This window comes from Paramormyrops kingsleyae, chromosome 4 (assembly GCF_048594095.1).
Source record: "Paramormyrops kingsleyae isolate MSU_618 chromosome 4, PKINGS_0.4, whole genome shotgun sequence".
Lineage (NCBI taxonomy): Eukaryota > Metazoa > Chordata > Actinopteri > Osteoglossiformes > Mormyridae > Paramormyrops > Paramormyrops kingsleyae.
The window spans coordinates 45,310,663-45,337,659 of NC_132800.1; the positions used below are offsets into that span (position 1 = coordinate 45,310,663).

Consider the following 26,997-nt stretch of genomic DNA (forward strand, 5'->3'; position numbering starts at 1 on the left):
TACAAGCCAATGCATCTTCTGAAGAACATGTCCTACCCGGGCAGGTGGAGGAGTAGGAGCTGGTGCAGGTGTGGGAGCCGGTGGTGGAGCATGGATCGGAGTCAGCAAGGTGGGAGCCAAGAGTTTCCACAGCCTGCTGAACATGGCTGATGCGAGGATGACGACTGCGAGTATGGGAAGTCATCCAGGACTTTATCCGCTGCTCTCCTCACGTCGCTGACCCCCCCTCCCCCCAAGGCCAACCGGCAGCCTTTAGTCCCAGTAATCCCGCTTTGGAGCCCTGCCCTTTCCGCCAGGACATTCCTGGTAGGGTGGGGAGTAACAGCGTTTCCTGCATCTACATCATCCACTCAATTCCTGGTCTTATCTTAAATATGGAGTCATTTTGTTTACACAGACAATCATCAGGTAATACTTTCCAAAAAGGTTTTGCTTCATCTGCAGTCTGATTGGTTATGTCTGAACCAATTATCTTATTATCTTTCCTTCCACCCTCAGAACATTTTTGGGTACGTAAAACTCCCATGAGCGACTTACAGTCGAGAGAACTGTTACAATTCAAGTGTGGGGATTTGAACCCATGGCCTTTCTGTTGCTAGTATAATGATCTACTTGTTCCAAAAAAATGTAAATAAAAAAAGTTTTGCACAGCTGTCTGTGCCATGGACAGTTCCAGACCAAAGTACAGCTATTAGGCCTTCCATGTGGAATAAAGGAACAGAACAAAGTCACACCTGGTCCTCTTTCCTACAGAACAGAAAACGAAGTCCAGAAATTAATCCTGTTAAAATAGGAGCAGAAAATACATAAAAGCGCATAATTGAGATGTATTCAATAGCACACAATAAGGGGACAGAGGGAAAACTAAGTTAACATATCCTCCTGAGACTCCACCCATTCATTTATGTCCATTGTAGTGGACATTTTATTTTTTGCTATATCTTTTCACTGATGTTAGGAAACGTATTTATTCCTGTTGTACACTAAAGAGGACATGCTATGAATTTAAAAATAAAAATAAATTTGAAAAAATCTAAATTGTAAGATGTCTTATTTCCTCCAAAGACAAATAACCTAAAATTGAAGGACACTTTTTTCCTTGGGTCTCAGGAGGTTAATGCTGATCTTTGAAATACTGCAAAAACATGCACATTTTCAAGATCGTTTTTGTGAAGGTTCATTAAATAGTGATATAATATCTTTTACTGCACTTGCTCCATGTTTTATTGCTTTATTGTAACACATACTCTTACCAGTAGCAGCTAATCAAAACCATACAGTTTATAAAGGGAACAAATTAATGTAGAGCAGAATTGAGTTCAGCCTATTGGTCCAGCCCCCCACAACACTGCCAGTTTCATGTGTAGCCCCCTGGGAAAATTAATTGCCCACTCCTGCTTTAGATGGACCCACCTGCTAATTTCTTCCAGAAGAACTGCATGACTAAAACTAAATCATTCAAAGCAATGCATATTACATCATAAATCTGAAAATGGTCAGTCTGCCAGTTGGTTTTACATTATTATCCAGTATACTGCAAACTCTTGCTTTTCTGCATGCTGAGCCACTGTTACAATGAAATAATGCTTTCAGCGTTTAATCGGCTGAAATGCACAAATAAATAAAGAGCCAAGTCGAGCGTGAAGGTGCAGGGCAGTTTCTCATGGATCAAAGCATAACAAAGTGTCGGAAAGAGTTTTCCACTCAGGATTCCCGGGTTCTTTCTGGAGCTTTCAGAAGCTCTATTCCTCAGCACACACAGGACATCCCGGTGCTGCAGACTTCAGTGTCACAAACGACCTTCCTCCAGCTGTGAGAGGCTTTTCACCCAACAGGTAAACATCCCGCCTGACACTGTGGCCACTGACTGGCAGGCTCTTGAATGCACATTTGGGTGGTGAGTGATTCAGGGGACTAAGATTCTGTGATCGGAAGGTTGCCGGTTCAAGCATTGGCCTTGTCAGATCAGTCACATGTCCGTTGGCCCTTGATCAAGGCCCTTAAGCCCCAGCTCCAGGGGCACCACACAATGATTGACACCGTGCTGTAATGCCTGAGCTATAGAGAGCAGAATAGGGTAGGTGAAGAGATGAATTTCTATGTACCTGTACTTATATAGTACTTGTGCAATGGCCAATAAAGCATTATCTTTAAAATAGTCCTAAATACAAAACAAGCATTTGAAATGTAAAGGGTAGGCTAGATGAAAGGGGCCAGAATTATTGATGCAAGTTTCAAAAGAAAAAAGCAAAGGAAATTAAGCATTAATCAATCTTCCATAACTTCTTTTCCAGTCCTGGGCCAAGGTTAAGTATAAACCTGAGGGATGTCCACTAGAGGGCGCTGTTCTCATCATCGTCATTAGAGGTTACAACCTGGAAAAATAAAAACAAATCATACTTTCTCGTTTTACCTATGCATAAATAAACTGAACTAACTAATGAGAAATTGGGGGACAGAAAACTAAATTAAATGTTCAAAAGTTAAATTAGAATTACAGAGATAAGAGTGACAGGTTGGACCATGTGACCCGATTTCAGGGCCACAGAGGCAGCCTTATTCAGTCTATGTCAGCGCTGGCCGCTTCCTGTTGCTGAGGCCTCCAGGATGAATCCTCAGCCCTGAAACCCTTTCATTGATGTGCTGGGCTTCTTTGTGGAGCCAAACTAGTTCTGACTCGATCTGAATGTCTTGGGCACCCTCTGCAGAGACGCAGGTGACTTCTGCAGCAGTACCTGGAGTCTCTCCACTTGGCAGACCATGGGTGTGACCTGCCCCTTTAACTGCCCCCTCCCTGCCAGATCCTTGGCCATCAGCAGCTTCCTGGGGAGGAGAATACCATACGGCTAAAGGGGTGTGCCACCCCACCTCAGACACACATCTCTAAGAAAAACCAGCCCCCTGTATCCACCATGTAATGATTGCCCTCTGACCACCCATAAATCAATTGTGTTAGATGCAGGCAAAGCATAATGAATATCAACCTCTTTGTATATTAATGTGAACCACCACCCACCTCCCCTTCCTGGCCAGGACCTTCTGCGATTCTGGGTAGTGCACCAGTATGTCGTTGAGGTCTTTCTTGTCCAGCACAAAGAGGTTGGCAAAGCCATGGGCGATGACGTTGGCTGTCCGTCGGTTTCCACCATTGGGTGCGGACTGCAGCAGGCTGAAGGACAAGCCATCAGAGCAGAACATCTCGGCCAGGCTTCTAGCTCTGGTCTTTCACAGACCTACCATAGCTATTCTGTGACATGCACATCAATATAAGAGGGGTCTGAATGTTGTATTTTCAAAGCAGAGCCACCTATCTGGGTCGACAAGGCCATAAGGCTTGACCATGCCCCTCACCTCTTCAGGCCATACCTGATCTCCCCAAAGACGCATCCAGCCTTGAGCGTGACGAGCACCGTCTCATTGTCCCCCCCCACCACCTGCACAGCCCCGGCCTTGATAATGTACATCTCCTTCCCGATGTTCCCCTGAGGAGAGGGGGTGGTGGCCGGAGCCAGGGGACGGGGTCGTCACTGTACTTATTTGGACCAGACTGGTTCAAAGGATGTGGGGTCCACTAAACTACTAGGACACAACTTAACATGTAGCCTCTACATCATGAAGCTCATCCCACTAAAGGTCAAGTCAAGTGGGCTTTACTCTCGTACCATTTATATTCAGGTGCACAGTGGCACGAAATAACGTTCCCCCAGGAACACGGTGCCACATACACCGGGTTACACAGGACTTAAAGTGCAAAAACACAGGACAGTGTGAAACAGGGGAGTTGGACCCTGGAGTAAATATACATACATACGGGTTTATACACATAGCACAATGTGTAAGTAAACAATAAATACAGCATCATGAATGGGTGGAATATATAGCAGAACTGAATAAATGGATTAAAATTTAAGTAACAGCCTACTGTTCAGTCTCTTTTGTTTTTAAGCAATTTAAACAGAACCCCTTTGCTGTTTCCCACCATACATAACAGAAAGTCCCATTCTTTGAACACTGATTTGACCCCAGATGTCTCACGGTCACCTTCTTGCACACAAAGTCTCCTGGGAGATACACTACGGGCTTCAGCCGCAACAGCATATCCACCAGCATCTGCCCCTCACAGCCCTGTGAGCAGAAAAGTCCACATGGTGCACTATTAGGAGCTGGCCTTAAAGAGAGACCAGTTACATGGTGCACTATTAGGAGCTGGCCATTAAAGAGAGACCAGTTACATGGTGCACTATTGGGAGATGGCCATTAAAGAGAGACCAGTTACATGGTGCACTATTGGTCAGCTTGCCGTTAAAGAGAGACCAGTTACATGGTGCACTGTTGGGAGCTGGCCCTTTAAGGAATGTCTGGCCAAATAGTGCACTGTTGGGAGCTGGCCCTTTAAGGAACATCCAGTCACATGGTGCACCAATGGGAGATGGCCCTTTAAAGAGAGTCCGGCCACATAGGTGTTACAATAATTAGCCCATTAGGTGAAAGACGCGAAAGAAAAAAAAATCCCATTTTCTTGTAAAGACTAGTCTGCATCATAATTTTATCCCCATGTTTGGAGCCTCTGTCATGTTTAAAATTCTCCACAATTATTAATAAACAAACTATTGTAAGTACCTTTGGAAAACTTTCAGGCAAGTGTTTCAATTAAATGGAAAGCAGACAGAAAAAAATGAATTTGTGGAGCAATGCGATTTCTCTTTCATAATGTGAGTGGAAGATGCAGTCACTAAGGGGCAGCAAACATTAAGCAATGGGATAAGCATAAACGTCAGTCTCTGCAACGATTCTGGTCTAACTTTTAAAAAAAGGAGGTTACAAATGAGCTGATTCAAACAGCAGTCTCACAGAAATAAAAAAAAAATACTTAAAAATAACTTTTGTAAGCCAGCAGGGGGTTGTTTCTGAATCTGAGCTCTGACAAGGATGAGTACCACTCACCTTGAAGAGATCGATCTTCTGGAAGGTGCTGAGGTTGATGTCCACAGCGATGGCCGTCCTCATGACCAGGGGCATCTGCTCCAGCAGCTCTGACTCGTCTGGGGCGTGAGAGAGAGAGGTCCGCTTTAACTCTGCTGCACACCTATCCCACCTCCTGTAAAAGGACAGCTGTTACCACCAATGTCCTACTATGAAGCCAATTCCAGATGTAGGTATACAGAACCATAATTACGACAAACTAGGTCCTGTTAAATACCATCATGGATAGGCCAGTCTTGATGACTGCTTCTCTGTTAGAGTGGACCAAGGGATCCCCGGCCAGGAAAGGAATGTGTTTGGTTTTTGGCTTTTCTCCATCCAAAGGTGGTGAGGGTTTACAATAAATTAGCTTATTCTATCAGGACTTCTGTACATCATACAATAAAACTTACTTATGTGTTACCTATGGAACATAAATAAATACTCAGTAAACACAGCAAAGTCTTTCATGTAGCATCTGATAAAATCATCTGATAAAATAATAAATAAATGACTAGATAAAATAACATCAATCCTTTTTCCATCCCTGCTCATGATTACTGGGCTCTTGTTTGTAATATTTCATGTTTGTTTTTTATGCATATGTGTCATTGAAAACTACTATGTAAGGAATACCTTACCCAGCATGCCCTGGGACTCCCAGGTGTACATGTACCAGGTGCGCACTCTGTCCTGCACCAGCTTGGGGATCTTGTTGGTGTTCATGTAGGTTACCGCATTGTCCATGGATTTGCGGAAGTAGGTCTGGTGGGCAGTTGCAGCACTGATGACAACCCTCATCTGGTGGAATGAAGATAAAGATGGATTGGTGGAGCGAGACAGTCTTTACACAGCATTGGATTATTGGAGATAGACAGACTTTACATGGCACTGATTTGGTGGAGAGATGCAGACTTTACACGGCATTGGATTATTGGAGAGAGACAGCCTTCACGTGATGTTGCAGTGGTGGAGAGATACAGCCTTTACACGGCATTGTAATGGTGGAGAGTGACAGTCTGTATGTGGCATTAGATCAGGGATGGCCAATCTTATCCACAAAGGGCCGGTGTGTATGCAGGTTTTCGCTGCAACTCCCTAATTAGATTACTAATTAGAGGACTGATTGGCTGAAGAGTCCTCACACCTGGGTTTGAACAGCTGACCTAAAGGTTATCCCAAAAACCTGCATACACACCAGCCCTTTACGGATAAGATTGGCCACTCCTGCATTAGATTAATGGAAAGAGCCAGCTTTCACATGGCATTGGCTTTATGGGGAGAGCCAACCTTTACGTGGCATTGCGTCTAATTTTTGTGCTCCTTACACTACATTGTGTATTTCTGCAATGAATTTGCAAACAAGCAGTTTGCAAATACCCCAGCCATACATTCCAGCTTTGCGGATCTCACATCATGCCATTTTCACCAGGATGAGGGATTCAGTTCTGTGGTCATTTGTGAGGCTGAACTTTTGTGGTGTTTAGCTACTATACTGTCAAATGTTCATCTGTCCCTGTTGGGGAATTTCCTCTCTGCTGATGCAATGTGTCCCCTTTTGGCAATATTCTGACATGATTTTTTCCCCCTACAATGCATGAGGTACTTTGTAGATTTTGTGACCCATGCATGAAACCTAATATGGCGTCTCTTTGTAGCTCTGCTTGTAAATGTGATCGGTCACTTCAAAGTTAAAGTCCCCTTTCCTGCGCTGTTTGCATGATTTCATCCTTCCCCATTATCTGAACATAAATAAAACAGTAACGCACATAAACCACAAGGGGCAGTGTGCTGACTACCTGGGCCAGAAACGTAGACAGGAAGGCAGCTCCTATGAAGTAGTTCATCATCTGAAACATCAGCCCAAATAAAGTGTCAGGCAAGGGCAGCTCTGCGATCATGAGGAGGGACTTCTCCGCATAGAGGAAGCTTTGCAGGTAGCTAAAGAGTGACACAGAAGAGCTTGATGAAATACCTGCCAGTGGGGGTGTATAATTAGCACATAATTAATTAACATCTATGACAGGCAAATACACACTAGGGATCAGGCAAAAGTATTTTACAGCTTGTGTTTCCCTGAACTCTGGTGTTACCGTGTGAATCGCTCACTATGACATCACACACTGGGAGACGGAGCAGAGGCTGGGATAGAGGGGGCGCATAGGTAAATGAGACCCTGGAGCCCATGCTAGTCAGCCCATTAGGCGACACAGTATCTTCTAAGTGGGGGCGTCGGCTTTGTGAACTGATTTCACTTTGTCTCAGACAGGGAGCGCTGCAGGTGAAGCTTGCCCAGGGCGCCACATGGGCATCGACTGTCACGGCCAGGAGCATATGGCTATTGGGGCATTATTATGTTCCTTGGTTGGGTTGGGTTGGGTTGGGTGTGTTACTTACGCGCTGCCCTCGCCATTGTAGACCCACTGGGTGGAGCCCACGCCCTCGTACTCTGATGCTGTGTAGTACAGGCAAGCGTCCAGATGCAGGATGAAGAGCAGGTAGCCAATGGTCCGGATCACTCTGCCCCAACACACGACATTCCCAACATCTAACTCTTCCGTCTAAGTACGGAATACCAGGCGAAACAGAATGTCACTATAGTAAGTGATACAACCATACAATCATGATTCTAGACCCCTATGTAAATCTTTTAGAAGATCAGTTAGTGAATATGAACTGTCTCATTGGCCATTAGTGGAGTCTGTACGTGGGAGGTGCAGCCACACTGGACTCTGCTGATCTGCGTACCTCCAAATGTAAGTTTTCGTCATCATGCTCTCCAAAAGGTCGCTGAACTCGAAGAATGATCTGAGCTACAGAGTGAAAAGGGGGTCATTCTGAGCAATAGTCCCACATGACAATTACTCAGGGCACCATGGACCCTGCCTGAGATTCTGGAACTTACTCTCAGCATGCGATTGGCCCTGAAGACGGACATGAAGCCGAACTGAAGATAGAGCAGCTCAAAGGGAAGGATCGCCATGAGGTCAGTCTGCAGGAAGAACGAAAAGACCAACATGACAGCGAGAGGAGAACCTGGAGTGCCAGGACCCCAGAGTAAGAATGGGTAGAATCTCAAAGCAAACTAAAAAAAGAAGATTGACAAACAATGTACCACTTAGGCCACCCAAATCAAGCTGTAGACGTACCTTTGCCTAGGATAGTTTGGCCAGTGTCCAAGCTTTGTTAATTTTAAAACATATTGGTAATTTAATAAAATATTATATAGGGGACTTGGGGCCACAAGTCTCCTGAAGAGTTATTAATCCCATGATAAAGTGCAGTGGAGAAGATGTCTTTGTCTTTGATTAACGTCCCCTACCTTGAATCTCGTGGAGTCTTGATAGTTCTTTGTCGTAAAAATCCTGTCCACCTTAATTTAAAGAGAGAAAATGAGTCTGTCTCACACATGCACACATGCACCCACACATTACTCTTTAATTCTCTGGCTTTGTAATGACATTGCTGTCCCATAGCCTATTACCCATCGTGGTGCTGGAGTATAATAAGATCAGCGGGTAAGTGGATTATAATAACAGAAGTGTGTGGAGCAACTGGATTTTAATAACAAAGGCCCACAGGACGCCAGTGCTTGGCTCTTCTGAAGACTAAATATTAAAGTTATAAATCTGCTTTAAATTTCAGAAATCTGAAAATAAACCCAAGTACCACAGGTGATGCCTCAGTTATACATCCATCCATCCATCCATTTTCTCCCGCTTATCCGAGGTCGGGTCACGGGGGCAGCAGTCTCAGCAGGGAAACCCAGACTTCCCTCTCCCCGGCCACTTCATCCAGCTCCTCTGGGGGAATCCCGAGGCGTTCCCAGGCCAGCCGAGAGACATAGTCCCTCCAGTCTTGGGTCTTCCCCGGGGCCTCCTCCCAGTGGGACATGCCCGGAATACCTCACCAGGGAGGCGTCCAGGAGGCATCCTAATCAGATGCCCGAGCCACCTCATCTGACTCCTCTCAATGCGGAGGAGCAGCGGCTCTACTCTGAGTCCCTCCCGAATGACCGAGCTCCTCACCCTATCTCTAAGGGAGAGCCCAGCCACCCTGCGGAGGAAACTCATTTCGGCCGCTTGCACTCGCGATCTCGTTCTTTCGGTCACTACCCATAGCTCGTGACCATAGGTGAGGGTAGGAATGTAGATCGACTGGTAAATCGAGAGCTTCGCCTTTTGGCTCAGCTCCTTCTTCACCATGACAGACCGATGCAGCGCCCGCATCACTGCGGACGCCGCACCGATCCGCCTGTCGACCTCCCGCTCCATCGTCCCCCCACTCGTGAACAAGACCCCGACATACTTAAACTCCTCCACTTGGGGAAGGATCCCATCCCCGACCCGGAGAGAGCATTCTACCCTTTTCCGGCTGAGGACCATGGTCTCGGATTTGGAGGTGCTGATTCTCATCCCAGCCGCTTCACACTCGGCTGCGAACTGTCCCAGCGAGAGCTGAAGGTCACGGTCCGATGAGGCCAACAGGACCACACCATCTGCAAAAAGCAGAGACCTAATCCTGAGGTCACCAAACCGGACACCCTCAACGCCCTGGCTGCGCCTAGAAATTCTGTCCATAAAAGTTATGAACAGAATCGGTGACAAAGGACAGCCCTGACAGAGTCCAACCCTCACCGGAAACAAGTCCAACTTATTGCCGCTCATGCGGACCAGACTCTGGCACCGGTCATAAAGGGACCGAACAGCCCTTAAAAGGAAGCCCGGCACCCCATACTCCCAGAGCACCCCCCACAGGACTCCCCGAGGGACACGGTCGAATGCCTTCTCCAAGTCCACAAAACACATGTGGACCGGTTGGGCAAACTCCCATGAACCCTCTAGAACCCTGCGGAGAGTATAGAGCTGGTCCACTGTTCCACGGCCGGGGCGAAAACCACACTGCTCCTCCTGAATCCGCGGTTCGACAATCTGGCGGACCCTCCTCTCTAGAACCCCCGAATAGACCTTACCAGGGAGGCTGAGGAGTGAGATCCCCCTATAGTTGGAGCACACCCTCTGGTCCCCTTTCTTGAAGAGGGGAACCACCACCCCGGTCTGCCAGTCCAGAGGCACTGCCCCCGATGTCCACGTGATGCTGCAGATGCGTGTTAACCAAGACAGCCCCACAGCATCCAGAGCCTTCAGGAACTCTGGGCGGATCTCATCCACCCCCGGGGCTCGACCACCGAGGAGCTTTTTAACCACCTCAGCAACCTCCGCCCCCGAGATAGGGGAGTCCACACCCAAGTCCCCATACTCTGCTTCCACATCGGAAGGCGTGTTGGTGGGATTGAAGAGGTCTTCGAAGTACTCCTTCCACCGACCCAAAACGTCCCGGGTTGAGGTCAGCAGCACCCCATCCCCACCATAAACAGTGTTGATGTTGCACCGCTTTTCCACCCGGAGCCGCCGGATGGTGGACCAGAATCACCTCGAAGCCGTCCGGAAGTCGTTTTCCATGGCCTCGCCAAACTCCTCCCAAACCCGAGTTTTTGCCTCAGCGACCGCCGAAGCTGCATCCCGCTTGGCCTGCCGGTACCCGTCAGCTGCCTCTGGAGTCCCACAGGCTAAATAGGCCCGATAGGACTTCTTCTTCAGCTTGACGGCATCCCTCACCACTGGTGTCCACCAGCGGGTTCGCGGATTGCCGCCGCGACAGGTACCGACTACCTTACGGCCACAGCTCAGGTCAGCCGCCTCCACAATGGAGGCGCAGAACATGGCCCATTCGGACTCAATGTCCCCCGCCTCCCCCGGGACATGGAAAAAAGTTCTGCCGGAGGTAGGAGTTGAAACTCCTCCTGACAGGGGATTCAGCCAGACGTTCCCAGCAGACCCTCACTATACGCTTGGGCCTGCCAGGCCTGGCCGGCTTCCTCCCCCACCAGCGGAGCCAACCCACCACCAGGTAGTGATCAGTTGACAGCTCCGCCCCTCTCTTCACCCGAGTGTCCAAGACATGCGGCCGCAAGTCCGACGACACGACTACAAAGTCAATCATCAAACTGCGGCCTAGGGTGTCCTGGTGCCAAGTGCACATATGAACACCCTTATGCCTGAACATGGTGTTCATTATGGACAATCTGTGGTGAGCACAGAAGTCCAACAACAGAACACCACTCGGGTTCAGATGGGGGGGGCCGTTCCTCCCAATCACGCCACTCCAGGTCTCACTGTCATTGCCCACGTGAGCATTGAAGTCCCCCAGCAGAACAAGAGAGTCCCCAGAAGGAATGCTCTCCAACACCCCTTCCAGAGACTCTAAAAAGGGTGGGTACTCTGAACTGCCGCTCGGCGCATATGCGCACACAACAGTCAGAACCCGTCCCCCCACCCGAAGGCGAAGGGAGGCTACCCTCTTGTCCACCGCGGTAAACCCCAATGTGCAGGCGCCCAGCCAGGGGGCAATAAGTATGCCCACCCCCGCTCGGCGCCTCTCCCCACAGGCAACTCCAGAGTGGAAAAAGGTCCAACCACCTTCAAGGAGGGATGGGGAAGGAGCCTAAGCCGTGCGTCAAGGTGAGCCCGACTATGTCTAGCCGGAATTTCTCAACCTCGCACACCAGCTCAGGCTCCTTCCCCATCAGAGAGGTGACATTCCATGTCCCAAGAGCTAGCTTCTGCAGCCAAGGATCGGACCGCCAAGGTCCCCGCCTTCAGCCACTGCCCAGCTCACAATGCACCCGACCCCTATGGCCCCTCCTACGGGTGGTGAGCCCATTGGAAGGGGGACCCACGTGCCTTGTTCGGGCTGTGCCCGACCAGACCCCATAGGTATAGGCCTGGCCACCAGGCGCTCGCCATCGAGCCCCACCCCCAGGCCTAGCTCCAGGGGGGGGGCCCGGTGACCCACGTCCGGGCAAGGGAAAACGTGTTTCCAATATTTTTCTCATCATATGGGGTCTTTTGAGAGTTATACATTTTGAAGCAAATTCCTGGAGGTGAGGAGAATTTCCCAGTGAGATATAAGATTCTCATTTCTATCTCTCCCATAAACAAAACTGGGAGATCAACGGCCAGCACTCACACCTTTCAAACCCCAAATTAATCTGAAAAACAGATCTCAGAAAAGTCTCACTTTATCTCCAGGGCATCCCAGACCATTGTGAAATGAGATTGCTACAAAACCGTAAACGTGCTTCTCCTCCTGACACCAGTCAATCAGAGTGTAAAAATATCACTTTGTTATGGGAGACCAACAAAACCTACTTCTGCTCCAAAACCAGGACACATCCACTAATTAAGCTTAGGAGGGACTCTGTTTAAGCAGAGCCCAGTGATGAGGGCCAACATTTGGGTTAAAACATTATCATCTCTTTGCCTGTTTCCAGACTCCTGTTCTTCACCCGTTTCCTGACTAATGTTCCTCACCTGTTCCCTGGAGGGACCATCCCCAGTCTATTCCCCTGCTCCCCTTGTCTATCCCCAGATATCCCATGTCCTAGTCTCCCTGATTAACTGACTTCTTGCCAGTCTGACAACTTCCCACGATCAGGAGCCTCCTGTTTCTGCCCATGAATCCAGCTCTGTTCTCACAACTGTCTTTCAAAGTTCTGGTGGTCGGAAGATACTGGACCCTAAACAGAACCTACAGGACACTATCTAGAACACTGAGCACTTTGGTCCTGGCTGGTAGAGCCTAGTGGACCCCATGGAATACACAGTACATTTAATATGAAAAACAATAACTGAATTAGTCTGCTTTCAAGCAGCATGGTAGCTCAGTAGGTGGCGATGTTGCCTGACACCTTCAGGGCTGGGGGTTTAAATGGCACCTCTGCTGTGTGCCTGTGGAGTTTTCATGTTCTCCATGTGTCCAGAGTAATAAATACCAAGCTTAAAGTGATAGCTCTACATGCGGTCACAGGGCGAAGCTCACGATGACGTCGCCGCCTTTGACGAACTGCAGCCGGGGCTGGATGAAAAGCATGTCAACGACATACACGGTGTCGGCGAGCAGGTCGCAGCAGAACCACAAGGGGGCGCTGCACTCAGTATGGCACCGGAAGGCCGCACGCGCTGGGATGAGCCAGATGTTGTAGCCAAAGGCGAGTGTCACAATGCCGAGCCAGGAGAGATACCTGCGGTCTGGCTTGAGAGGAGGGTGTGGGATGGCTGTTAGATGTGCCCAAGACTGCATTAACTCATCAAAGTTACTCCCTTTAAATTAAAAACAATATATTACCATGACAATGTGTAAAAAGACCTGAAAGGACCTAAATAACTAGTTCCCAACTATAGTATTGTCATTGTGCAGAGTGCAGGTACAGAGCCAGGTAGCATCTAACCGGGCACAAATAAAATATATCCAAATTTTAAAAAACATTTTACATAAATTGTTCTGTTCAAAATATGCATGAAGAGGAGTGTAACATGAGGCGCAGACAGGAAGTACAGTGAGAATGATTGTCCAGGTGGAGTGAAAGAGCAGCCAGTGCAAACAAGAAATGTCCTGTTCAGGTGTCTAGTATGGAGGGGCGTTTCAGGCAGAATTACTGGTCAAATTTCTCCAGCCATTATTCAAATAATATTCTATTAACCACACCACACCACAAAACGACAAATTAATCGCAGACGTTATGTCAGTATGATTGGCTAACGCAGACAAAATTATTAAAGAACAGGCAAATCACAATTAGTTATATTGCCGCTAAATAATATTTATGAGCTCATTAATTATTTGATTTAGAGATTTTTTTTTCAGATTATATATACGTTCTTGAACATTCAGACGTTTGAGTGCTAACTCATCGCTAGTATCAATTTTGGAGCTACGTATCAAAGTGATGCAGAATCTCCAGCAAGCACACAGGTGTTGCACTGCATACCACACGCACAGTGAGACACTGCAATGATATATTGTTCAGATTTTGTTCTTCATTGTGTGTGTGTGTGTGGGGGGGGGGGGGGTTGCTATGGTTACGGGTGGTTCTGGCCCTCACCTGTAAAGGGATCCAGGGTCTCGCCCAGCCATGCGTCCAGCTTCTCCTCCAGCGGCCTGAGCAGACAGAAGGTGCCTGAGAGAGGGGGGGCTGGGCCTGCCGCTCTGTCCCCCGGGCCGCCCTCCCTGTCCTCCTCGTTCATCTTCCCATCCGCCTCCCTTCTTGCTTCCTCAACTTTAACCTCCCCCTCCTTGGCGGTCGCCCCTTCATCCCCTCCCTCCTCCTCTTCCTCGTCTTTCTCCGGGACGTGCCGCTTTCTCCAAGCTGGTGCTGCGGCACATGGACCCCCAGTGCCCGTGAGGAAAACAGACTCATGTATGCTGAATTTCAACTGGATTCATTAAGAACAAGGCCTCCCCAAACCTTCCCCCCCCCCCAGGATCAGTTCCTCCACATCATGCCCATATCAGCCAATTCCACGACAGAGGAGTCAGACCTACTGATGGGGGCGGCTGTGCTCCGGGGACGAGGCATACAGTTTGATGACCGAGTCCGATCCCTCAGTTGCTTTATCAGGCCCCTCAGTCGGCTGTTGATATACCTGTTCACCACTAGAGGGTGTGAAGATGGAGAGGGCAACTCCAGACTGAAAAGATGAAAAAAATATTTACTGGCATGTTTCGCTCTTCTTTAGCATAGGGCATTGGTGTGTACATTGTATTGGTCCCCAGGGTGGAAATTATTTAAAAAAAAAAAATTTGATTATTTCCAACAGCTGGACTTACAAGCATGGTTTACTGCCTTTTGGAACTAGGAGGTTTCAGATTTTTTGATGTGATCTATCCGCTGTAGTGTGCAAAGCACTACCATTAATACAGATTAACTGATATCGTCATGCATTGTGTGAGCTCCCTTTGGTGGTGCTATTTGGAACCTGCCAGCGCAGCCTTCCCTACGTAGTGGGTCTCCCCAAAGTCCACCGCAGTCCTTATCACAGGACAAACAATCCTGTGTGGCTGTTACATGATACCCCCCCCCCCCCCATACATCAGTGTTATATGCCTTGGCACGGATCACGATGGCTAATGGTCCATCCATCCTGCCTATGCTGCTGCTACCTCTTTCCTTTCAAGGTGGCAACTTCAAATAAAAAACCAACATTATTTTTGGATGGATCCTTGTCCTCCCTATCCGCACTCCTGTGGGTCCTCTCCTCTCCCATCTGGTCTGTGCAGGGGGCGGCTGGACTTCTGCTACACGCCACGCTATAGCATTACCATGATCTGCAGACCTATCCAAAGCTCTCTCTTTGAGAACCATTTGTTTTCTCGCTTTTCATCCAGCGACTGTTTACCACCAGTGTGAATGGCCTAAGGGTTGTGGTGCCCCCTGTTGGCCACAACCAGTCACTATACTAGTGACTCCTAAAGTGACTTTTTGAGTCAGAGTCCAGGAACAACAAACCAATGGCAATGCCTGTTTTCATCTGCATTTATCCTCATTGCAATCATCTTTGCTTTTTAAAGAATTTATTCTTACTGGTTATGCTGTGTAAATTTAAACAGCATTTTTTCTGGGTGGACTGGTTTCACTGGTGCGAAGAGGGATCAGGCAGTCGCTGTCATGGACACTGTATTTCAGGGGTATTGCATCACAGTCCAGCACTCTTATGGCTATGAGACTTGGCTAAATTGGGAACTTAATCCAGTCAAACACTTAAATGATGTCAAACATGCACTTATACCAGCCTGACAGGACCCACACTGGCCACCTCTGCTTGATTTGATCTGTGTGCAGTCTGTACAGCACGCTGCAGTTTTTAGAAACAGCCGGGCCCTAGCTGCAGTAGAAAGCCAAACAACTGTGACTTAAAACCAAGGAGCCCAGACATGCTGTTGTTAATTCAGAATTGAACAACAAGCATGACATTCTTCTGTTAATGGTATACTGTATAAATATGTGTATCTACTGTATATTTCATACTGAGGGCCAGATTCCTTGTTCCTGATCCCCCACTGAAAAAGCCACTTGGGGCCTGCTACGCCTCCCTCAGACTTTTCAAAACAAACTAGCTCGCTAGAGTCAGATGGTAGCTAGCTAACTAGTTAGCAGAACACGTCGCTTCTCTTAAATAAGGAACATGTTTATCGAATATTTTGCATGATGATTATTTGTGGCCAACAGGGGGCTCTCACAAGCCCCACACAAATGCATAGCTTGAGTGGTGGTGAATCACACTGTTTATAACCACTAATTTTCCAATTCACAGCAATTCCAGGAACCTCCGCCCAAAAAGCACAGTGTGGGATATACGCTTAAGAAGCTTTTTCAGATATTGGCCTCTCTCCTGAGACTCGAGCATACAACCTTGAGGTTCCTTGAAGTTGGTGTCCTCCGATCCTGCTCGACTTATAGATCCAATATAAGCGGGCGTAACATGGCTCGCTCCCACGCCTTTCAGGGCAGATTAAGCGATTTAAATAAGTCCTGTGCGTTCTACTCCTAGTGATTTAGTGGGCTTGCAGCAACTGGACTGGTACGCAGCAGAATGAATTACTCTGTGCACACAAGCAAATGTCCTTCTGTGTGATTCTGAGGTGGACATAAGAAGATAACGGTATCTAATCTGAATCCCTACTGATTATCCTCGACAAGACATGCTGGTAGAATTGCACTTAGAGTCATAAACAACATTTACTCCCTATAATGTGCAACAGAGTCCTAACACAGGTTTTTAATTTCTATTCAATTCATTTTTATTTCACGCCTTTCACAACAGAGTTGCCCCAAGGAGCTACGCATCAGTGTGTTTGTAACACATTCCTACATGGTTTATACAGAATAATACAAAAACAGGGAAAATGGAAGACAAAGAAGTGATAGAAACAATGCCAGATAACAATAGAGGAGAGGAACGAAAAACTCCTAAGCAGGGAAAAAAAACCTCTGGGGGCCAACTGGCTGCCCTACCCCCTTGGGCATACTAACATTATAGAAAAAATAGAGTGGGCCTGCTCGCTAACAGTAAGTGTAAACTGTGGTGAAGGTCAAAGCCAAAGTCCATCAAAGAATGGGTTCTCTATACTGTTCTATGTCACTTGCTAGAAGCATAAAAGGAAAGAGTACTATCAATGTGAGTTTGGACCACGGTTTCACCTTCAGTCTCTTAAGCCTCTTCCATAATCTTTTTAACACAAACATGACAAATCCCACAACTCTCTGCTTTAATCTGCTGATGCAGAGCCTTCTTACAGAGAGCCGCTTGTTTTCACCGCATGAGCATCACACTGAAGCGAGACCCAATCTGGTTGCATGAGGGTCAAACACAGAGATGATACAGAAACTAGTCTAACCCATCTTGACTTCATGTTTTTGGACTGCTGAAGTGGCCAGAAGAGACCCACACTGCAGAGAGGAAAAGATGTAAACCTCTCACGCAGCACAGGGTGGGATCTGAGGCTGTGCCCCCCCCATTAGCCAAATATGCACCAAAACAGTTCTTACCCCACAGCAAAGCTCTGGCAGTGGTTGGCAGGGTTGGTGGGGATGTCCTAGATCTAGGGCATCTGGGGCACTATTGTACGGGGGCAAGTGCTGCTTCACACCACGAGGGTAATGTTGCTGTAAAGGATTGTGATGAATGAGAAAACAACCAAGAACCAGATGTCCATGGAATGTTCTGGAAGCAGTAGTGGGAAACAGCATGGTATGAGCACAGGGAACAGCACAAACTGTGTTGCCGTTGGCCTTTGAAGGATTTTATAATGAGAGAACATGCAAACACAAGTTCAGAACCCAACCCAAATGACAAATCAACGACCCTTTCAGAGTCATGTTTTAGATGTTAAAACATGTTTGGGTCTCGAGCAATGAAATAGCCAGTTACGGATTACCTGGGGGAGGGTTATACGGATTATTGGGGGGGGTTAAACAGATTACCTGGGGGAGGGTTAAACATATTATTGGTGGGGATTAAACGGATTACCTGGGGGCTTCACATCCTATAGGGCCAGAATGTGGGATTGGTTTATGCGGATAGGAGAGCGCCGACCTTGTGAAAATCTTCATTACAACAAGCTGTTTCAGTACCTGAGTTTTCCATTTTCTCTTCGCCTTTTGTTTGCATTGTATTTTCTTGCGTTAAGTGTTTTTATATGCAAGTATGTATGGATCTTATTTTGTTTATGGGAAATGGTGTTGTGTTAACCATTATCATTAGGATTATGTCACAATATCCATCTATCCGCCTTCTGTAACCACTTATCCAGAGGCCTGGAGCCTCCTGCAGGAAGCACAGGAGGGAGGGCAGGAGACTCCCTGGGAGTGTGTGTCAATATGTGACACATGTTTCATAGTGAAATCTCATAGTGTCGTACAAGTGTGGCAGGTAGAACATCACAAGCAGGTCAAGGAGCCAAAGGGGCACCAGTGCTGCTAGTTTGAGCTTCCTATGAGTGACCAGCATCAAGAGAAGAACAAAAGCTGAGCAAAGACTGCTTAGAACTTAACAGCAGTAAAACTATTCAAATAAATAGTGCCCAAAGAACTGAGTAGGATTTAAGTGTAGGTGCGAAATACAACAGAGCTTCCAGTAATGCCAATTGAAACCATCAGAATGGAGGTAAAAGACAGAGAGCAAGGGAAGGTCAGCAGTAGGATGAGGCTGGTTGAGGTGTTGCTGGAGGAGACACACTGTCGGGGGAAGTTTAGTCCACTGGGAGGACTGGGTATGCTGCCCCAAAAACTCGAGAAACCCGCCTCGCCTGTCGATGAGCCACTTTGCATCATCCATCCTCTTGGTCACACTCCCCGAAGTTGTCAGGGCACCTCATGATCAGGGCTATCTCAGCAAGACCCCAAACATGAGTCGCCAACTTTCATCTGTTGGTTTTAATATACACTGGATAATCAATCCATCAATTATTTTCCATAACCTCTTGTCTTGTGCTGGGTCATGGGGGTCCGGAGCCTATCCCGGAGCTATGTGCGCAAGGCAAGGAACAACCGAGGATGGGAAACCAACCCATATATACTGAAAAATACATATTTCATTGCATATTTATAGTACATTATATATACAGTATATTTCCTTGCTAAATACAGATAGCAGAATACAGTATATGGGAAGAATGCCATCTTCACAAAGGCCTGGATGGTGAAGATGTCTTACCTGAGTAGGTGAAGGTGCAGCTGCTGCACCTGGGCCCGCTTCCTTGAAGGACTGCACTGAGGGTTCCCCTTCTGCTTGTTGAGCATGGCGGGTGGGCTCAGCAGGTCGCCGTCTCCGGCTCATGTGGCGCGAACCTGCAGCTGTCAAGCCACTGCCTTCATTACCCAGCAGCCTGATGCAATTAGAGCTTTCAGACCAAGTAACAGCGCCCCCCCCCTCCGCAGCCCAGCCCGCTGCCTCACAGTCATTAATCATCATAACATCTCTACCCTGGCCAGCATCCTCATCCCTTACGGGAAAGCAGGGAACAGACCCCCATCCGGGAAAAGATGTTCCAATGCTTACCGGGACATTTTCATCCTTTACTGAAGCACTGAGCTGTACACACTGGAGTAAACCTCTATTTTATCTGTGTTAAGTTTCTGTGGATTGCTGCACGGTGAGCGCAATGAAGGTTTGCGCTCCAAACGCACAGGCGAGCGGCTTAATTAGACCTCAGCTGCCCCAAATAAGGACCACTGCTTCTTGGCCAGCTTTACTGTAAGCCCTTTTATTCATTATTCTAAGCATGGTACTGCTTATCATAGCACCCCACTTACCCCTTTCACATGTAAAATACGGCGTTTTTATGCGAAGTTCCCATCGGAAGCCTCCCAGGAGGAGAATGACGCATGTCATCACGACCCCGAACGCACACTTCAGACCGACTGTATCCATTTCTTGGGTTTCACTTTAATATTTGCTAAGTATTTTTGTATATATATATTTTTTTATTATTTTTCTTTTAAATAGTTTCGTTAGCATGCCCTCATCCCGTGGAGGTAGTCGGCCATTAAGGATTGTGTCACGAGGTGACGTCACCATGTCACAGAAGTAAGGGCTGGCATTCCAACGAGGCATTTTAGACACATTAGAGAAGAGTAGTTTCTGTGGTGAGAGTTGGGTGTGTACTTGGGGCGTTAAGACTTTGCAGACTGTTTCGTTTACATGCACATAAAGATATATAACAGGAAAGGATAACACCAGAAAATAATAATAGGGCCTCTTTAAAATTGTTTATCAAAGAAATAACCAGGTGTTTAAATGTAAAGTGCACCAAGGAGCATTTGAGTCTTACTACAAATAGTTTTTTGTTTGCTTTGTCTCTTATGGTTAGGCAAGCCATAATTCAAAGAAAATTCCTAATGCACTTAAGCTGGACTGCACCCGCAAAACAACATCTGTATAAATATAAAAGGATCTTGAAAGGATTCTGGGACTGATGCTAAACCGATGTATGGCTGGCTGGGCGAGGTAGGGGGAGGTGTTTTTTTGGGTTTCTGGACCATGCCAGGTCGTGCTCTGGTGCCAAGCTGGGTTTTTTTTTTTGGAAAAAGCAGAGCCTGCTCCCATTCTATGGCTTGTGCCACCAAGTAGAGATGGATGGTCTGTTAGATTAATTTTTAAACCCCCCCCCCCCATTCTCCATTAATCTGATTAGGTTGCAGTGGTCGCAGACAGACCATTTTATCAAAGCACCTGCCTGAAAATACGAGTGATTGCCCCCCCGCATCCCACGGGCTCTCCCCATTGGCCTCCAAGGAATGGAGGGGCTCAGGACCAGCCAATGGGAATTCACAATCATCCGGTTGCCCGGTTGTCCCTGCAACAAATGGGTCAGTGTGCAAAAATGATAAAAGCTGCACGGTGGCTCGTTTTAATTCACTACGCTGCTCTGAGGGTCATCGAAATTAAAGGCTGCTGTTGCTTTTGTGCTTTTATCTGGGCTGTAAGCGACCTGCAGAACATAGTCACTGACACCCCGTGGGGGCTTAAGAGAAGCGACAATTTATGCTATGGGGCCGACCTTATCATTAGCCAATGTCTTTTGAATCAGTGAATAACAGGGGTAGGGGCCAATCAGCTTTCAGCCAGTATTCCTGTGACCCTGCTCTTGTATATGCCTTGGTGGTTCACACACCAAGGCATATACAAGTATATCAGGTTGTGGGGGGAGATCGAAGTTGAAGCCTTGGCTGCCAGTCAGCAGGTGTGACGCCGCCCAGAGTCACATATATGTAGGGCTGCCACTAGTGACACTGCCATATGAGTCATGGGTGGGGGCGTATTGATCAGGCACTGGCCGGATGATATTTTTCGTCATGCAGGATGAATGACAGACATAAAATCCATTTAAAATAGTGATTAAGAGCCTGGGGTTGGCGTGTGAGGGTCCTGATTGGCTGGAATGTTGACCCGCTGGTCCGGATGACACCCTGGTGTTCTGTTCAGGTTTCAGACCAACCTTCCTTGTTTCCAGGTTGGGTGTGGGGTGGTGGGGAGCAGTGTATCAACCGATACTGTGCAGAAAGAACAGGTGAGCAATAAAGTGGACTACCTGAATGCTAACATGTTAGGCTTCTAACATGTGGCCATCTCTGGAGTGGGCCCCCACTTGTTCCCGAGTTTCCCGATCTGTATCAGCCCTGTTCTAGAGCCACTGAACTAATGAAAGACAGATCTGTAAATCGGGCTGGGATCCCCCCAAAAGCATAATTAGTTCACCTTGCGACCGCCCATGCTTCCCTCGTCAGCCACCAGAGGGCAGTGTGTACCCTTTTGCGATTCTACCCCCATCATCCACGTGCAGCAGGACATCCATTTCCAATTTTCTTTGGCAAAAAAGAAATGATGAAACATTATTTTCATTAGTATTACCCAGATGCCGTCTAGAATCATTGTTTTTTTTTCATTCAGAAAGAGTTTGGCAAATGGAGACGGTAAAATCAATAACATATGTCCCAGATAAACAGTGAACTCTCGCTGAGCAAGGGAAGAGACTATTAAATCCGGCTTGAACCCCCCCCCCCCCCACCAAATGATCGATATGTCCATTTGGTTTAAGTATGAAAAAGTGTGTTATTTTTGTCCTCCGTATGTCTGCGTCGATGCCAATCCTGTGCTGTGTAATAAGGTGCAATGATGCTACGAAGGTCCGTGGGAGGGTGCTCTTCATCACCACGTGCCCTCTGTGGGTCTGCTGGGTTGTTTAAGTTGCGGTACCCCTCCTGCAGTACTGGGGTTTTGCCTGTTCTACCTGGGCCGAGCTGAAAGGAAGTGTGGCACAAGCTTGTAAAGTCATACTAGAGTCACTAGGGGGCATAGTGCATCATAGGTGGGAACACGAATCTGGAGAGCCCCCCCCCAACTCTACTACCCTGTAGCATGTTCATCCAAAGTAAGCTGTTTTCTACTGGAAACATTTACATTTACATTATTTAGCAGACACTATTTCAGCCAGTCTCTGGAGCTGTTGGGGGCTAAGGGCCTTACTCTGGGGCCCAGTGGTGACATCACTCTGCTGACCCAGGGATTTGACTCAATGACTTTCTGATAACAGGCACAGGACCCTAACCCACTGAGCCATCCGCCCTGAGGCCATTGCTGGGACACACAGTGAGAGTAATATGGAAGACAGAGTTGAGGAATGGAACCAACCAGTCATGGGAAATGTGGGCAGGACTCAAACCCACAGCCCCCATGGTGCGAGGCCAGGGGGCTACCAACAGGGCCACAGTTTCTGTGCTATTTTTCTGTTTCTCTCAGGAAAAGAAGTTAAGCAAAGAAATCTGTGACCACCAGCATTATCTCAGTACAGGCAAAGACGGATCTCCCGCTGAGCAATGCATTTCAGCCTGTCAAAATGACAAGAGGCGATCCCCAAGAAGGCAGAGGATCCTATGGCAGTGACCATCCTCTCCGGTGATACCCCGGTGGTAACGAGACAAAGCCCTTTGTTTCTCTCCGCTCTGAAGGAAATGAAGGAGATTCTCAGCTGGCTCATCTTAGTTGATTCCCATCGATGTGGCTGACAGTAAGTCGGATGTGGGCATTCCGGAACCGAGAGGTGAGTGGGCTTGCTTAATCAGAGCCCAGAAGCCCATTGCAAAGGAGCTTGTCTGAAGTTTTAAACATTCTAATAGGTGATGGGGGCTATCATAACAGAGATGCTGGATCTGGGAGACCCTCAGGATGGCAGGATCCACCTGTTTTCCACATTTATATCGGTTTCAAACAATGTGAGGATGTGTGAGATTAATGAATCGAGGTGTTTCAATACCACCTCCATCCACCACTTTTCTGTGAGGGTTCACAGTTCCTGAGCGCCCCCTGTCTGTTTCCCTGTGTGCTAGCCAACGTGTCCTTCTGTCTCCTTGCTGACGATAGGGGGTGCCATCCCAATTCCACTCAGACACCCTCATTCTCTTGAAGGTTTAACTGCCTTTAAAGGGTAGCAAGGGCAACACAAGTGCCTGTGACCCTCCCAGCAGTCGAGGACAGAAGATGGCGCCATTCTCAGAACATGCTGACTGCTGGAGTGGGTAAAAAACAGCCAGGCAGCCGCGTGAATAGAGGCAGCGGCCATTTTATCCAAACGTGTCTCGCAGGGAGGAAGCTTACATCATCACTGTGCTCTGAACGAAAGGGCTGTGTGACTGTGAGCACTGCTGTGGGCACACGCACACACAGACACACACACACACATAAACATACACAGGCACAAACACACACACACAGACAAAGACACAGACACACATACACACATACACACACATACACACACAGACACCCCTGCCAGTTCCCTGCACAGCTGTGGAGCTCTCTCAAAATGAAAGGGAAGCAGATGATCAAATGCTGTTTTACTGTAAATCTGCCTCCACGAGTGTATGTGTTTCTGTGTACATGGGTGTAGTGTATGTGTATTTAAATACTTGTGCAGATCTTACTCATGTGTTTCTAGTGTATATATATATATATATATACGCATGATATGCACACACACTCACTGCCACCTGCACACCATACATGGCTCTCTGCTACCACGTTACACTGCCATTCCCGTGAGAGCCTGTCTCCATGCCAGGCTGGAGTTGTGGGGTGGGCAGGAAGTGCCCAGCTTCCCCCAGCGACACACCCTTGAGCAGTGGAGGGGGACCACGGAGGTGTAGGCTGGTGGGACAAGGAGGAAATGAAATAGAGAACAAAAGAGAGAGGGAAAGAGAAAGTGAGACTGAGCCATGTGCATCGTCTGCATGTTTCATTTTTATTTTATATGATATCTGTATGAATCGGCGTTTTGTTCCTCTTCCTGCTGATCTGTTCAGAGACGCCCCTCCTACGGAAAATGGAGCCTGCACGCATACAGCGATATCGCACCGACAGAGACGTCCATGTCTGAGTTTGCTACAAGTCAGAGCAGGGTCTGTCACCCGAACGCTCCTGTGGTGTCTCTCTGACACCTTTCGAGGTGCTTATCAAATCGGGTGAAACAGCAGGGGGACGCTGAACATTCCGGACCGTGAAATGTGTCCAGAGGCAGGTGAATTTGGCACTCAGAGCTGAGGGGCCCGCGTATTCGCCAAGCAATTTCCCCCAGAGACGCACTCTTTCGTATCTAAACGTTTTGTTCATTTGTTTGGCAGATGCAGGTGTCTGAGGCCAGTTACGCATGACGGCTATGAAATCTGTAAGTGTGAGTGCAGGAAAATGCTAATTCTGAGCACGAGGGAGCTGCTTCGACCCGTGTTTTCTCTCTGTGGGCGCCAGCATGAATCGTTATGTAAGGCTGCGCCCGTGCACGATGATCCCATGTTTAAATTTTGCTGGGGATAAGCTGAATTCGCCACAGGGATCCGGCAAGGGGCGTTACGGAGGTGATCTCGGGTTGGGGGTGGGATTATTGGACTTTGAAGAAAATTCTGGACAGCTGCTTCCTGGTCCAAATGGCCGTCCATTGCGACTCCTTTTACGGATGAATTTATGCTTTTCTGTTTGGCAGTAATGAAAAAGATGTGACCTGTGCTGCCCTCCACATTATCAGGGAATGTCACCAGCTTCACGTCAGGCTGGGGAGGGCGGGTGATGACTTTGGCGGTGGCAGGAATGGGCCACCACTTCTCCCTGGGGAGGGACGGTGATTAGTGTGTGTCGTCAGTGGCTCGCCTAGGGGGGGCAGGGAGAGGCCACAGAGTGCCGATGTGATGGCGAGAGAGCAGCGCTTTCACATCGGCACGGCACCCCCTTCAGACCAGCGGGATATCAGCAGCACTGACAGCCATGAAATTCACCCCCCCCCCACCACCACCACTGCACTTTCAGACTTAACCTGAGTGTCTTACTGGGCTGATTCAGGTTCAAATGTTCAAAGGCACAACAGCTGGACCCCATCCTGGGGCTTGAAGCATAAACCTTCAGGGTCTGAAATGTAAAGTGCTGCCCCCTATTGTCTCATCATGTTCCTGCTCTGACCTGCTCTGTTTCTTTTAGCCCAAATCTCTAGTATGGCTACAGCTGGCTCCAAGCGAGCACGTGTCTACCTCCGCTCCTGCCCCCCTCCCAGGCCAGGGGACCCCCTTGTGCTCCCACCCCCCCCAGCACACAGATGCCGGCCCTGCAGCAACCCTGACTGAGTCATAATCGGTCTCTTCTACATTTTGAGAGGCTTTTTGTCCGGAGCAGTGGCCTCAGACAGCTGCCCCTCCACAGCGCCATAGCTTTGCATCTCTTACGCTCTCCTCTTCTCTCCCTCTCTCCCTCCCATCTTCCACTATCCCCTCTTCTCTCTTTGCTATTCTATCTCCTTCCCCTCCCCCATATCTCACTCTCTCCTCCTCGGTCTCCCCTTCACTCTCTCCTTCCTTCTCCCTCCCTCTCTCCTTCTCTCTCTTCCCTTCTCTCTCCCTCTCTCCTCCCCTTACCCTCTCTTCTTCTCTATCTCCTACCCCCCCATCACACAGAGCAGCATTAATCACCCCCGAGCCCCTGAGTGAGCGAGCAATCCCTGTGGTGTGTTCCAGCTGGATGGTTACACGACATTAACCACCCCCCCCGCCCTCAGGTCAGAGCCCCCATCTCCCACTAAGGCGCGGCTGAGCAGCGAGTGCTGCCAGCTTGGGTGACGTCTTGCCCATGTCACCTGTATCGCCTATATCACCTGCGTATGTATGCATGTACCTCTCGCTGTCTGCAGGAGGCGATAAAGCTTCTTATATCTTAGGGGGGCTTTTTCAGCTGACAGGATGCTCACTGTTATTTCTCACATCAAAACTAAGCCTAGGACTGCAGGCAGGACACCCCCATCTATTTGGGTCAGAAAAAAAGCCTGTCACCCCCCGCCCCCATGTGTGTGATCCAGGTATGCACTACATTCTGGGGATGAAATGTCCCCTCAGTTTGACTGCAATCAAAAACTAAAAATGCCAAAAGTCTTATATTTTGTTTAGCTACTTATGGTTAAGGTTAGGGCTGGGTAGGGGTTAAGGTCATCAGGGTTGTAAATAGGGTTATGCCCATATAAATGAATGGATGGTCTCCCCAAAGATATAATTGCAAACTTGTGTGTGTGTGTGTGTGTGTGTGTGTGTGTGTGTGTGTGTGCACACGTGTTAGCAGATGATGCAAACAGAATTCGTTGTGTATATTTTCTGCACCTTCACACTGGGGGGGAATAATTGATGTCCCCATAGGGACCAGACTCTCTAACCAGTGGTTTTTGACCCCACTCGCTGGGATTTTATAGGATTTTCAGGGTCTATAAATGACCAGCGGACATGGACAGACCATTGCAAAGTCCCAGTTGAGTACCCACCTTGTCCACAGGGCTACTGGGGAGTCGCCTCAGGGATGCGGAGATGCAGCTGTCAGGTCTTGGAAACGAGAGAATGGCTCCCTGCCTCCTTTGCTGTGTGACACCGAACAGCGCTGGGCTGCTCCACGATCCTAGCTGCCAGGGTGTTGCCAGGAAATTTTGTGAGTGGGATGGGGTGGCTTCAGAAAAGCCCCAGTTTTCTTCGTTTTGATCCAACGAAGCGCAGATACAGCCTGCAGTTAAGGCACAGATTCGATCGATCGCCCCAGGATGGGTCCAAACTTTTCATCTTCAGAGCAGGAACTGAATGTGAAGTAACCTATGACTTTGTGAGTAGCAAAACAAAGTGGAGAG

General features: G+C 48.1%; 1 protein-coding gene across 5 annotated transcripts; it reads right to left on the reverse strand.

The window, feature by feature from the left end:
• Positions 1 to 1,215: 1,215 nt before the first annotated feature.
• LOC111834030 (cyclic nucleotide-gated channel beta-3-like) lies at positions 1,216 to 26,997 on the reverse strand. Of its 5 annotated transcripts, XM_023792897.2 has the most exons (17): positions 26,644 to 26,997; positions 19,017 to 24,005; positions 14,347 to 14,492; positions 13,907 to 14,176; positions 12,844 to 13,052; positions 8,285 to 8,335; positions 7,868 to 7,954; positions 7,711 to 7,775; positions 7,360 to 7,482; positions 6,762 to 6,903; positions 5,604 to 5,763; positions 4,945 to 5,042; positions 4,036 to 4,125; positions 3,367 to 3,482; positions 3,017 to 3,169; positions 2,736 to 2,823; positions 1,216 to 2,375 (listed from the first exon to the last, which is right to left on the reverse strand). In XM_023792897.2, the coding sequence occupies exons 2-17, from the start codon at positions 19,100 to 19,102 to the stop codon at positions 2,334 to 2,336; spliced, it is 1,926 nt and encodes a 641-aa protein (XP_023648665.1). In that variant the 5' UTR covers positions 19,103 to 24,005; positions 26,644 to 26,997; the 3' UTR covers positions 1,216 to 2,333. The 5 variants fall into 5 exon arrangements, with proteins under 5 accessions (XP_023648665.1, XP_072567589.1, XP_023648664.1 ...); XM_072711488.1 differs by lacking the exon at positions 19,017 to 24,005 and adding an exon at positions 17,351 to 17,525 and having other exon boundaries at positions 1,216 to 2,823; XM_023792896.2 differs by having other exon boundaries at positions 1,216 to 2,823; positions 4,042 to 4,125.

Bases quoted from the DNA above. Each gene is read 5' to 3' on its own strand.
- LOC111834030 (XM_023792896.2), bottom strand. From the start codon at position 19,102: ATGCTCAACAAGCAGAAGGGGAACCCTCAGTGCAGTCCTTCAAGGAAG. The intron at 14,177-14,346 runs GTAGGTCTGACT...CATGTGCCGCAG, and splicing joins GAGCACAGCCGCCCCCATCA to CACCAGCTTGGAGAAAGCGG. The intron at 7,955-8,284 runs GTAGGGGACGTT...TTCTTCCTGCAG, and splicing joins AAGACTCCACGAGATTCAAG to ACTGACCTCATGGCGATCCT.